We start from the raw sequence: 15548 nt of genomic DNA, 5'->3' as shown, positions 1-15548 counted from the left end.
ATAGTATCTAATTTAGTCAATATAATAATTAATTATTTTTTGTCTCTTAAATTAATTTTTATTTAATATTTTTTTTAATGTATCTACATATGCGACATCAAAATCTCTCCATCTTAAAGTATGATCTAAGAACAATCAAACTACTATACATTAAATAAGTCACAACTCAACTATAGGTGTGCCTTTAACTAACCAAGTACTCTCTCCGTGCAAATAACTCTCACTATGTGACTTTTTTTTTCACTTCACAAAAGGCTGTGAAAAACATGAAGAAGGTGATGGGACAAAAAAAAAGAAGATGGTTGTGAAGAGTTGCTTATCAAATTAAATAACTTGTATTGGTATAAAAACAAACACCATGTGCATGTTATAACAAGGAGAAATTACCATGGTCCCGTTCTATCATTGTCTTTGATCCCCACATACTTCTAGTGATATATAATCAAACTTTTTATTTTTCTGTTAAAGTTAAAATGTTTTCATAAACAAATGTTATTGGAGGGACCGTGTGAGGTAAAATTCCACTTTTTTCTTACTTGGTAAATTATTGGTCTTTCAGTTCTCATATTTTCCGTAAATAGTGGATCATACCGGTAAAGATACTCAAACGTTTAAGTCAATTTTTGTATGTTTGAACAATTTATTAATGTTGTTTCACTTACCTGTTCTTTGAACATCTATATATACATATTCATGATGGACTTCGTGGTGGATCATGAAGAGTGTTCAACCTTCGTTTGGATATGAATATTTTCACTAACACGACACATATTACTATATTATTTGATGATTTAATCTTTAAAGTAAATGCACAAGCGGTCATACCACGAGACATGTTTCTCTCATAAGTTTGCGAATTTACCTAGATCGAGAGGTCGAGAGTATTATAGAATAGTTTGACCAGACAAATTGTGTAGTTGACCTAGATCGAGAGGTCGAGAGTATTATAGAATAATTTGACCAGACAGATTGTGTGCTCATATACATGCCTAAATCGGTTGATATGATGTAAATACGAAGGTAGTCTAAGTGTAATTTTTAATTTTTAGATTAATTAATTTCTTTTTTCTTCTTATTTTTTTACAAATATAATAAAAAAATTACATATTGTGTTAAATTTGTGTTAAATTTACGAAATCATTGTGTGTTAAATTTGTTAACTTTTTAAGATAATCACGTATAATTTCTGATTACTGAACAATACATATATATTACAAAACCAGTATATATCCATTAACTCGTGTTTATCTAAACAAGGTGAATATATGTATATGTCACAGAGAGATGAAGATGGTGGATACAGAGTAGTTCCGAAGTATACGACGTAGTTTTGAGGATAACAAAGGGTAACAGTTATCATCTTCCCCAGAAGTTAGAATGGTAGGGTGATTCAATAGCAGCCATTTTCTGCTGCAAGTGGAGGTCTCTGTAGAACCTCTTGATGAACTCCTCCGCCGCCACGTCGACCTGGTTGTCTTCTTCCTCCTCCTTCAGAGGGAAGGGAGAGTCCGTGATTCTCACTTTCTTCCCAATCGGACTCTTCGCCAGAGGAGAACCCTCCCTCTGGTTGTTGCTGTTCAGAATCTCCAGCACTTTCTGAACGCTCGAAACGTCGTCGTAGTGGGGGAACCGCGTTCGGTTTTTGCCGCGTTTGATGACGTGGAAGGGGAAGCCGGCGGCGGGGCTGCTGCTGCAGCTGAACTCGTAGTCGCGATGGGGGTGGACGGCGTCGTGGTGGTGGCGCTGGAGGTGGAGGATGGCTTTGGCGGCGGCGAGTTTGCCGCTGCTGAAGTTGAAGTCAACGGCGTGTTTGCTCTTGGCTATGCCTTTTCTCAGTATCAGGAATACGATGCGTACTACGTTCCAGAGCTTCCTCGCCGCCGCGGCCCGCGGGCTTGGGCTTGGGCTTGGGTTTGCCTGGATTTCCATTGTCTGAGAGTGGTGAGTGGTGAGTGAATGGGACTTTGTTGTTGTTATGTGTTGGAAGATGATGAATTGAATGTGTTGTGGAATGAGAGAGGTGTGGGGTATTTATAAAGGCAGTGTGTTTGGGATATTATAATGTAAAACTCTAAAGTTCCACTTTCAGTACTTAAAACTCTGAATACATTTTTTAACTCGAATCCAAGTCACGTTTCTATATAAAAGTTTTAATAAGGTTAAATGTGTTTTTGTCCGAATAAGAAATTGATTTTTTTTTAGTGATTCAAACTTTAGACTTATTAAATATATATTATAAAAATAAATGAAATGAGTTTTTCGATATGTGAAATAATTGTTGGTTTGTTTTTAAAATTGTTCCAACAATTTAGTCGGGATCGAATATCTCCTATCGGACACTCTTCTTCTTTATATTCATGTCGTCTCTTTCGCCAATTCAAAGTGAGGGTAACTGTAATGACACTTGGATACTTAAGTTAGAAAATGATCAAAGTGATTGATTTAGTATTGTTTTTTTAGGAATTTTACCTTTCATTATGAAGGTTCCCTCTTATTTATACTCTTCTATTGGGTCTTGGTCTACCAAAGGATTTAGCATAAGTCCAATAATAATTGTTTAACTATGCTTTATATTTCCTAATTAAGGTTAATGTTTTTAATTTGTGTTTTGACATGGTAGTTACTATAAAGTGCTTTAGATCGAAATGTCAACAGACTGTCTAGATATCTGACGATTCGACCTTCTGGGGAGTTAGTAAATAAAAATTAATTATTATTTTGATTAAATACTGAATTTCTTTATAACTAATTCTAATAGATCGATGTGAACTTTCAAATTAAACCAATTTTTATAATACAAAAATCTGAATACAAAAATCTGAAATGAAAATCAATTTCGTCTTATATTAAATCAGTAAAATATATTTAACTCATTTTTTGGCAAATAATTTATTTTTCAAGTAAAGCTTATGAAAAAAAAAAGTGGTTGGTTGAGTATTGAATGTAAATTTAGTAGAAAATAAGATTAAAAAAGAAAGGAAGGGTTTGGATTGGAGTAGAAAAATAAAGGTAAAATTAATTGAAATAAAATGGGGGTAGGAATTGACGAGCCAAAAGCGCGTTTGGGAAGCAGATGAATGATTGGTTTGGTTGTTATTATATGGTTTGTTTGGATGTTAGTGCTTTCGATGGAAGTTGGATTGGAATTTACTAGAAGGTTTCCATTACGGAAACTAATAATAACAATAATAACACTACAACGGTTACCGTTTGATGTAGAGACTAACTTTGTCTTCACGTAACACAACGTAACGTCAATTCATTTTCATTGCGTTATCAGTTATTTTTATCTGAGTTCCTAAAACTTTTTTATGTGATTATTAAGTATTTTCTTTTTCTTATTCATAAAAATTAAACAATATTATATGGTAAATTAATTACGTTACATCTCTTAACTTTCTAATTATGTTAAAATAATAATCCCTCCAATATTATATACGGATATTACACGTATGCATGTTCTTCTTAACCAAGTTTATTTATTAATTTTGTCTACTTTTATCTAAATTTATTAAAAAATATTTTTTTAAAAATATTTCACCTAACATATATTTTTTAAATAAAAAGGGTAAAATTAAAATAAAATTTAAATAGATAATGGACATGAAGCAATTTATTACTAGAAATAAATTAAATAATAAAACATAAAAAGAGAAGAAAAAAGAGAATTAATGTTATTCAAAATAAATTCAATAATAAAAAAAATAGAATAACGAGGAGCACTGTATTATTAAAAATAAACTATACAATAGGAATATAAGAATATAAAAACCCGTAAATTACTGAAAATAAATTATATATTACAAACATGAAATAAAAAGACTAGTATATTACTACAGATAATTTAAACCACAATGATAAAAGGAATAAAAAATCATGTATATTACTATAAATAAATTGAATAAAAAATATCAATATATTACTCTAAGTAAGTTCAAATGTACAAACGTAATAAAAAAAAGGAACCAATATATTGCTATAAATAAATCAAATTACAAGATATAAAACAATATAAAAAATTATTTATATATTACTAGAAGTAAATTAAATAGACATAAAACAATAAATTAGTGTAATTTTGTAAATTAAATAATAGACACATAAAAGGGAAAAAAAAGTAATATGAAAAATTAAACAATTATAACATGAAATGAAAAAAATAGTATATGCTTAAACTATATAAACAATTATTATGGATAAATTAAATATCAATAAATGTAAACAAATGACATAAACTATATATGCTTAAAGTAAAAATGGAGTTTGAGTTTGTCCTTAAATAGTATATTATTAGACTAAAAAATCTCAAATTTTAAGGCCAAACTCAAACTCGATTCACCAAGAACCACTTATCTAGATTAAATTTGTAATAAGTCAAATTCACTCACCTACTAATGATGTTAGATAGTAATTTAATTTTTTATGATTTCAGATTGTATTTTGAGTTTAACATGATTTTGGATTACTTTTAAGTTCTAAGTTTTAAGATGAATAAATTGTATTGACTTTTAGAGATTAATTAGAATTTCACTTTGGATGTTATTTAGAATTATCATTTAGTATTTATGTTTATACATATTAATATGATATTTATAATCATCATTCATATTCATATTATGTATTATTATTATTATTATTATAATATAAATATTAAGATCTATTATAGTCATTATATGATGATTTTTTCTCTCATGACTATTCCAATAATTTGGATTTTAATTTTAGTTTTTATATTAAAAACTATATTTTAAAAAAACTGAAATTTAGTATCTAATTTAGTTAATATAGAAATTAATTATTTTTTGTCACTAAAATTAGTTTTTATTTAATAATTTTTTAGTAGTGTAAAAAATAAAATAAATATAATTAAAATATTTTTTTAATTATTAAAAGAATGTTTTTTGTCATTTAGTACTATCAAATTATGAAGCACAAACATGCAGCATGCTAGTATTTATTAGGTAAAAATGAACCCATTTATCCACCCAAACTCAAATAGAATTTCTTTGCTTCATTGAGGAGATTTTGTAAGGAAAGATGAGAGTTCTACTAATAAGGTTCCAAATAAAACTTTCTATACTTTCCCTGCACAACCACCAATTCTAGGACCATTTTATTTCTTTCTCTTTAGCAATTTGGAAGTGGTGTTTTATGATTTGTGTACACATTCAATGGCTACCCTTTTCATCCATCACCATTCTGGTCCCAATTCGCTAAACTCCACACATTTAAGAGAGAAAAGAGCACACACTTTCAAGACAAAACATGAACATATATAGGCTTTCTCTCAAACAAGTATTTCTAGGGTTCTTCAAAATGGCTAATACATTGTAACTTTAATGCATTATGCTAATTCTCACTTGTTTACCTTACTAGTTTGATGCTATTGTGAATTGGGTCTTGTGAGGGTTCCAAGAACTAAATAGTTAATATTATACATTTTTTATTATGAGATTGTATTAATATTTGTTTAAAAAAGTTTTACTTGTAATTGTTTACCAATAATTTTTGTAATATTTACCTATGAAATTCATGTGGTTAATATCGATTGGATAATATGAATATTACCTACTTGCCATCGGCTCAATAAATTCCTCTAAATAATCATTAAATATAAAAAATAATAATTAGTTTTTATAGTAATTAAATTAGAAATCATTTTAGAGACTAAAAAAATTATTGGTTTCTAAATTAGTTTCTATTATTGATAAGTAATTTTTAAATTGGTATCTAATTAGCTACCCAGGTTTTAACTACCAATTATTTATATTCTAAATTTGGTAGCAAAAACCTTGGTAGCTAATTAAATATCAATAATAGAATCTAATTTAGAAACTACACATTTTTTTGGTGTCTAAAATGGTCGTTAATCTAGTTAATATAACAACTAATTATTTTTTGTTTATAAAATTGTTTTATATTCAATGATTTTTTTGAATGATTTTCTTGTATTGTTCCACCAATTATTCATGATATATTAACAACTTCATAAATCTAATGTTGTTGATAATCGTTTAAAGTAGCGATAAATCTTGAAATGTATATGTTATTATAAGTATAAGTTCATGAAATACTTCTCACTCACTCAATACTTTATATTTATTCTTTATTTTGATATCATTATAATTTTATTGACTTGAACCTTATTTCAAATTTAAAAATCAGAACCATCATCAAAGTCATGCAACCTTTCACAATACAAATTTTAACAATAATTAGCAGAATCATGAAGGTTCAAAGTCAGATGTGGGATCTCCAACACACTTTAAGCCTAACTCAACCCCATAAAACTCGCTCATAAGGTTGAGGTTTGCACCCACATATGTACAATAAATTGTCTTCATCTCTAGTCGATGTGGAATATCCAACAGAATGTCGAAAAATATTTTACATATAAAATTTCATTTATGATAAAATTCTGACAATCCTTAAAAAAAAATCATTATCTATCAACAACTCAAATTCAATATCTCTAAATACTCGATGCAAAATCTAATGAAAACACTAATTAGATTTTTCTTACAGTTAACTTCTCTAACATTATATAAAGTACATTTTCTTGCTTGGACTCAAAACAATAGAATGTATGGATGAGAACTAACGAGGTGGTGAAAGAAGAAAAGAATGAGAAAGGAAAATTTCCTTTATGTAAAGTTTTGAAAACTTAAGAGAAAGAGACACACGTGTAACTATCACGAGATGGAAAATTAGTGAAAGATTATTGCTTAATTCTCCCATCTAATCAAGTAATTAATCCTGACAAATGTCAAACACACACGATTACTCGATAAAATTAATGAGATATTTTGTCCTTAATCATGGGTGGTCCATCTAAAAGATACACATTGGGCAGTAATAATTGTAAACTCTTGTCTTTTAATTGTAATGCATTTGCTTTTTACAACTTTTTTTTTCTGAATAGAATTCTTAGAATGCTTTACACTTAAGTTTTTTCATGGTGGTCTCAGTTTATAATTTATGGGTCATTTCTATTTGCTTGCCATTTGGCATCTCATTCAACTGCCACGTAGTGGTGCTTATCTAGATCTTCTCAAAGATTGAAACATTTTTATTTTATAATTATAATATTAAAAGAGTTTGCGTGGAGTGTGCTCCATATATAGATTAAATCTAAATAAAAAAATAAATGATTTGGGTTGGTCATAGTAATAGTTGTTCATAATTTATATAGTTCTTAATTTTTTAGATTATTGATACTCTTGGTGTAAACTAATGATAGAAATTGTTGATTGTTTGCGTTAATTTTATTTAAAGAAAACATATATCTTATTTTTAGAAAAAAATATATTGAGTAATTCATATATATATATATATATATATATATGAGATTATATTTTAAAAAAATTGTAATTATTAAGTATAATATGTCTTGTGCAATCATACAAGTATCTAAAATTTGTTTGGGTGTATATGTATTTATTTATTGTTTTACTTTTCACACAAAAAACGTTGGTCTTTGTATATGTAGTAAAACAGGTGGCAAATAGTAGAAAAGTTGAACAAGCTGTAAAGAAAAGAAAAACTGGTGGGTGTATAAGAAATAAATATAGTGGCAGTTAGAAAACTAAGCCTTTTGTAAACCAAGCCTAATAAAATAATTGGCCAGCATAATAAATCAAGCCTTTTGTTAAAGAAAGGTAGTACGGATAGAAAACGCAAGTGGCGAATAGAAATCTAGTTGGGCTAGCCGAATATGCCCTGGCTTTTAAAAAAACATATGGTGGTGTATATATAAAATATGTGCTGCAAATAGTGGAAAATGTTGTGAAAAATGATTGGGCCAACTTTAGTAAAATTGGTGGTGAGAAGAAAAATGAGGGTATCCAAAAGCAAAAGGGATCCAAAATCTGAAAACATAAAAACAAGACAACTGGTTCCATTTTGTCCAAGGGGATTTCTTCCTCCATCTTCTCCGGCACTTCGTATTAACTGTGAAAAGTCGATTTTAACCATTATAAAATTTTTAAATAACTTTAAATGAAACACAATCTCATTTTTTTAAATAATCTCTATTTACCCTTGCATCTCCATATTTCCATTCAGCCACAATACTTCCATTATTTTTCGGATATAACGTTTGAGAGAGTCGTTCCATCAATTTGAGCATGTGTGAGAGGATTAACAAAAATATTTGTTGTCTTCTGACATTTCATAATTCAAATTTTTATTTTTTTTAGTTTTATATTACATTTTACACCTTATTAATTTTTGTTTTCTTTTATAGTTTAAAAATATAAAAAAATAAACAAAAACAAACACAATCACTAATATTAAAAATACTAAAAAACTTACTTGTGGATCACCACAAACAATTATCACCTCTTAAAAATTAAGAATAAAACAATATACTCTTCACCATAAAAGATAAAAGAGTATTGTTGAAATAAAATAAAAAATATAAAAAGTGCAGAAAAAGGTATGAAGTTGCAGTAAAAGTTTGACTTTGTCTAAAATGCATGCAAATATGGTCCTAGTACAGTTAAAATTGGCAGAAAAATTAATGGTAAACATGTGCATGAATAGGATTTGCAGATGGATATTTTTTGTTTTGCAATTAATGATTTTGGATTCTTATGAAACTAAAATCAAACACCCAGGTATAAAAATTAAACATATTAATTAATTAATTAAAAACTTAAAATATTTATATAATTATTTTTTAAAATATATATATATATATAATTATTTTTTAATATACATACATATATTAGAATAAAATAGAAAATAAAATTATAATAAAACAAACTGAGATTTTTAATTTATCTGACCAGGAAAGATCGACTGATTCATTTTATCACTCATAAATTTTTTGTATTACAAAAATAACGTCTCTCCAAGTCAATCAATACTTATCATTCGTGTTTTTTTTATATTATTATATATAATGTCTAAATATCAAGATAAAACATTTTTTATTTCGTATTACTTCCTAGTAGAAATTAAAAAAAAAGTGACCTCATTCCTCTTTTTAATATATTTAACTTAATTTTCTTTTTATACCAATATTTCGATGTAATTGTTTCTATGTATTAATAGAATTATAATATCCCGAATTTTTTATGATTTGAAAATTTATTGTTTTATTATAATTTTATCTTAAAGCAATATTTTAATTATAAACCAATTTATTTATATATATATAAACTATTTCTAATCTCAAAATTTAAATTTTGTGAAATTTGAGAAGATATAAACGTTTAAATGATTTAAAATAACTTTGCGTGTGACTTATAAAATCCACAAAGTGGGTGATAAGATAATTACACGTGTCTTTCTTAAATTATACTAAACTGAGAAAGTCATATTCAAATTTCAATTCATAGGGTGGTAGAGTGATCAATTTTGATTCCTCAAAAATCTAGATAAGAGGAAAAATATTTATTATTTTTTCATAATATCTTTTTTTATTTCATGTTACTTTATCGATCGACATGTTCCTAACTTTGTTTTGTTGGTTTATGAGATATTTCTTATAACTATGTTGTATTTAAATATTATTTAATTAATATACATATAATAAGTAATTATTTTATAATAATTATATATAATTTACTTATATATGTGTATATTGGTTGATAATAAAATTAGGAAAACGAATAATCTTTTTTATTTATAAATCAATGAATAATTAATAATATATATATATGTCTCAATTTAGAAATTTAAACGAGTAAAATAGTATTGTTTATCTCAATTAGACACTATAAAAAATAATTTAAATCTTTTTCTTTAAAATAAAAACAACTATATATAAATAAATATATGAATGAAACTTATATATATATATATTATATATAATCTATTCACATAATATTAGTTATCACTTTTTTATGTTTTTTGTTTCTTTCTTAATAAAAATGACAAAAATGATCACATATAGGTATATAGATGACTTTATCATAGTAAATTAAGCAATTATTTGCTATAATAAAAGTCACATTTTTCACTGTACAATGTAGCATAGATGTCCAAAATAATCCTGTGATTTCTAAAGATAAGATTCATCATTCCTAAGAGTTCTAGATAAACCAACTACATTATCTGTGACAAGTCATGTTAATGATTACTTATGTTAGTCTATTATATAATATGTTGTTTTATACAAGTTTCTTCTTAATAATTATACAGTTAAGTTATAATTAACTTTACTAGTACAGAAAACAAATGTGTATTGTTAACAATAACAAGACCTTTCATATAATAAAATTTAATTGAATAAAATTGTGTAAAAATATTATGTAATAATAGTAGTAGTGCTAAAACTTATTTTAAAAATTTTAAAATAAATTAAATCAAAGGGGTTAAAATTTAAAATGATTTAATGGTTTTATTAAACTAATTTATAAATTAATTTACTAATATGTAAGGTGTTATACTTCTCATAATAAGATATATTTTGTTCTTTAGTATGCTCAAATGGAGAATATGTGTTTGTCAATATCAAAAGTACCATCGTACCGATTTAGGATAATGTTTTTCCACTTAGATGGGAAATTTTCATGTTTACATAAATGAATGAATGTCATTGGAAACTCTGTATAATAAGATGTGAGTAGAGACATGATACTTAATTTTTGCGTTGTAGTTGTTATCGAGTTCTTATCTCCTTAATGTTGGTGTGGAGACATGTTGAGGGCGGTGTTGATACACATTAAAGTTGAGTGGGTGCCTTGTAAGTTTGATCATAATCATTCTTGTTGGTGTTCCCATAGTCGTTTGCATATATAGGCGTTCTCGAGTTTGAAAGTATCGATTTTTTCCATGTTTCTTGTCTTCAAGTTCTCAAGCTCCTTCTTAATCTTGAGTAGCAAAGTTGATTCACCTGAGTTGTTCTCTTAGGCTTATGTGATATTTTTACGTCCATTGTTTACCACATTCTTTATTAATACCATATGGTATCAAAAGATTTTATTTGTGTCTCTCAGTGGATCCCAAATGTGTTTACAAAGATCGAAATGACTTTTATAATACCAAAATATTCTTTGGATCTTATTCCTTCCATTAGGAGTTATAATTTTTGTAAGGATAGATTGGAAATATTTAACACCAAAAGTCACAAAGTCAATCATATAAGATATCGACACCACATTAAACTCAAAACAACTTTAAGACTTAATGTCTATGAGTTTTCTTCTTCATATATTATTCAATTTTCTTATTTTTAATCAAAGTAAAATTTTCAACTTATACCTAAATTTTTAACAAAAATATTATTCTATTTAAACTTGAATTAGTGATGAATGTATGTCTAAAAATACTTATAATTCAAATAAAATAAAAAAAGACCAAGATAATAATGATGTAAGAAATAAATTAATTACCACCTCTTTATATCATTTTAATAATTTCTTGCCTACATACATATATGTTTGATATTTACTTTAATATTTAATGAGTGGCTAAATTGTTCAATTGGTAATCTAAATGTTTCACAATATTTATCTTAAAGGTATTAATTTTTTTTGTTAGGTATACTCAATTTGATCTTGGTATGTTAAAAATATGGCCCAAATTTAAATACCAAGTAATCTCCAAATTTAATTTAACTAATTATTTTTCTTTTCTTTTTTCAAATACTCTTCATTTATCATTCACGTTCTACTCTCTTTAATTCCATGGCATCTTTCTTTTAAAAACGTGAATTTTCCCTCAAATCCCTTTCACTTAAAAAAAAATATTCGAAATTATTTCTTTTAATATTATAAGTGGTTCTAAAAAAATACAAAATAATTATAATAAAATCAAACAAAAAGTAAAAAATACCAAAAATTAGTTTTTTTGAAAACGTGTAGCTATTTTGAAAAGTCTTTTTCGAAAATATATTTTACACAAATTACGTTTTTTAAATAAGTATACGTCTTTATTAAAAAACAGATTGTGATGTATTAATTTTTAAGTTTATCATTTTGAATTATACCACGTGTTTTCTTAATTTATAAATTATACCACGTGTTTCCATTAAGGAAAATCCACCTCCAATCTTATATATTTAAAAAAGACAAAAACATTTTTTCTTAATTTTAAGAAGTTTAAACTCACTTTTTATGTATACATTGATAATTTTTATACCTTAATTTACGTAAAATTCATTAAAGAAATGTTTACTAGTTTTCTTAAGAAATAAATGCATGAAAGGAACTATAACCATATAAGTTACATCTATAGTTAAAAATAAATAAATTTGAATTACAAAAATATCATTTAATAATTATTTATTTAAAATTTTAAGTTCATAACATTTTAATTAAAATTAACTAACTTAATTATTTTTATTTGTACTAACTAGGTATCTATAACTTGTGATTTCCTTTTCAGTTTTATTATATTTGTTCCCACGTGGCATAGTTAAGGACCACATTTAGAACGTTTATTACCTATTATTCTGAATTTATGGTTCACATTTCAATTATTTTTTGAAGTAGAGATAAAGTTAGATTATAAAGAGCTCAAAACATTTTTCTTCTTCTTTAATTTGATTTTTTAAAAATTTAAATAAGTGTTAGCTTTCAAACATATAATTGATTTTTATTTTTATTACCAAATAATTAGTTTTTTAATAATTAATATATTATATAATTTTGGGTTAAGCTTTTAAAAATGTATTTATTTATATTTCCATTACTTAATAGTTGATTCTTTATTTTTAATTTTGTGTATCTCATATTTTTATTATACACTGACGTATAATATTAATACATATAAGAAAAAAAACGACTTAATTTATACTATTTATTAATGGTTTAAATTGTATAATACATATTTCACCAGATATGTACTTAATTTATATCATTTATCATAACCTAACACAGGTATAAAAGCATATTAAATTAAAATATTTATTTTCTTAGATATTTAAAGTATTAAAATATTTACTATGTACGCTAAAGAAAACCAATGAAACTATCAACTTATTTAAACTTTTTTAATTTAAAATTTTTACGTAATCCTTACATCATTAATTATTTTATCCGTTTCTTTAAGTTAAATTGGTTTTAACTAACACTATAAAAAATATTAAATAAAAACAAAAAATAATTAATTATTATAATAAATAAATTAGATATTATTTTTGAAAATATTTTTTATCATTAATAAATAATTTTTAAACAGACATCTAAACTTTAGTAACTATATTTTTAAAGTGGTATTTACTTAACTTTAATAATATACTAATAAATAATTTTTAATTATAATAGTCATCAATAAGCAAAAATTAGTACATATTCATAAAAAATAACCTAAATAACCTTTCTAATATTAGTTGAAAAAACTTTAATTAATATCGAACGAAAAGTAATAATGATATACAATAATAGTAATAAACCAATCATATAATCTAAACAAAAAAATAGCTCTTAACAAAATAAAATAAAAAATTCAAATCAACATTCACTAAAAATAAATCATTTCAATGATTTTTAGTCTCAATCAAGTCAAAAATCTAAAACAAAAGAAGAATTAAAGAAAGAATATGAAATGAATACACTGAATCTAAAAGTATAAAAAAAATATTAATTTTTAACTAAAGTTTTAATTTTTTTCTAATTTTAAATAAGTCGATTATTTTCTTAAAATTTACATTTTATTTTTTTATAACTATTCTCAATCGGATTAAATGAGAGAACGATTACCTTCCTCCTCGGTCAGTCGGTCGGTTTGCTTCTACCTCATTTCTTCTTGAAATAACCTCACAACTCTCCCTTCGTTCTTATCCTCTTCGTCCTTGTAAAGTTCAAGTTCGGATGATACTTTTAAAAGACACTCCGATGCTGTGCTTGATGTAATTAATGTGTGATGATGACGTACCTTTTTCTCGACATATGCGACTATTTATATGATTATCATGAACCCTTTGTTATTGAGTTAGATTATAATTTTGAATCATCATTAAAAGTGTATTACATAATGCTGAATCACTGTTTGATCTTGTTAATCTCTTGTAAGACTTAATGAATCTGATTGTGTTGGTCAGTTCTAACAGGATATTGAGACTTCCACCTGTCGTTTGAATCCGATCATAAAATAACTCTTTATTTAAATAATATTTTATCATAAAATATTTCAATTAATCTATAAAATAATCACTTTCTTTCTTATAATTGCATATACAAGTTGCCCATAAAAAAATTGCACGTACAAAACAATGAAAAATTTACATTTGAACAAAACTCTATTTTATCCTATACTTACCCTACCATTTCTCATAAACCACTACAGAATTATTTGAAAAGGAAAAGACACAAAACAACACTCTTAAAAGGTGAGATCCAGAGTGCATCCATGAATGAGAAGTCATTTTCACCCTTTTACTGGTCACGAGGTTTGAATGAGTGGACTGAAAAAGGAAGAAAACTGAAAGTCGTGTAAAAGATAAGAAGAATAATGAAGAAAACAAAGGTTGTGTTACATCCTAGAATTTATTCACATATTGTGAAAAAAATAAAAAAATAATTAAATATAAAGTTTTTATAACTAATTATAAGTTTTTATATATTTTTTATTACAATAAAAATATATTTTTTCTTACTTTTCTTGAATCAAATAATTTATTTTCACTATGTTTAATTTTTTTTTTCATTTCTTAACGACCACACATTCCAAGAATCGTGGCCAAGAAAACATGTTTCTGACAACCTCTGAAGTGGGTGTTTTTCAAAAATTTTCCCTCAGTGGTATGCATAAGTGAAGTCGTCTTTAGTTTCATTTTTCTCAATTGCATTTGATTAGGAATGACAAATTGTACTTGTTCTTGTATCAACTTTTTGAAGAATTTGTCAGTTTATATCAATTTGATCGGTCTAATTAGTGAATCCAGCAAGTTAAGGACGGTTTAGTTTGTCAATCCACTTTTCTTTATTTTTTATATAAAATTTTATTTATATTTATTTGATTAATTAAATGATTATAAATATTTATTTTATTTTTTTAAACGTTAAACACTTTTTATTAAAATATTAAAGTTTGATTCAATTTTGTTGTTTTTCTTTATTTTTTATTGTCCAAAAAATTATATCAAAGACAAAAAAATTTTTAAAAATTATATTTTTTGAAAAATAATAGATCAGTTCATCAACCCACCATATGATAAAATGAAATACTAATTTCAATTATATAACTTTGACAGACAATCTGTCTCACTCCGCTTTTGACGGATCAGTGAATATTGGGTGAGTTTGACCAGTCACCCGTACATTTGATCAAATCTAGCTTCCTTTGCAAATTTATGTATTGATAGGTCTGATAACTTATTAATAAATGTCACATACAATCTCACTAACTCGTATGACAAAACGAGTTACCAATTTTAATCCGGATAATCTTAATGAATCAACCTGTCCCATTCCATTTTTGACGGTAGGTATAGGTTCAAAACGGCCGCCACCCCAACATTTGATCAAGTTTGGCTGCATTTGCAATTTTGTGAATTGGTGGGTCTCATGACTTGTTGGTAAGTGGCACACACAATGTGGTGGAATTTTTGGATTATTTTAGCAAGGATTAAGGTTGAAAAGAGCTTTTGAAAATTG

General features: G+C 25.8%; 1 protein-coding gene across 1 annotated transcript; it reads right to left on the bottom strand.

Annotated features, from left to right (window-relative positions):
- Nucleotides 1-1161: 1161 nt before the first annotated feature.
- Nucleotides 1162-2024, bottom strand: LOC137838123 (uncharacterized). Its single transcript, XM_068647357.2, has one exon. It carries the CDS (start codon nucleotides 1927-1929, stop codon nucleotides 1357-1359), a length of 573 nt encoding a protein of 190 aa, XP_068503458.2. The 5' UTR covers nucleotides 1930-2024; the 3' UTR covers nucleotides 1162-1356.
- Between the last annotated feature and the right edge of the window lie 13524 nt (nucleotides 2025-15548).

This window comes from Phaseolus vulgaris, chromosome 4, assembly GCF_051622355.1.
Source record: "Phaseolus vulgaris cultivar YP4 chromosome 4, ASM5162235v1, whole genome shotgun sequence".
NCBI classification, from domain to species: domain Eukaryota; kingdom Viridiplantae; phylum Streptophyta; class Magnoliopsida; order Fabales; family Fabaceae; genus Phaseolus; species Phaseolus vulgaris.
Note: the sequence above shows the minus strand (reverse complement) of the source record. Positions and strands in the feature narration are given on the sequence as shown.

Bases quoted from the DNA above. Each gene is read 5' to 3' on its own strand.
- LOC137838123 (XM_068647357.2), bottom strand. From the start codon at position 1,929: ATGGAAATCCAGGCAAACCCAAGCCCAAGCCCAAGCCCGCGGGCCGCG.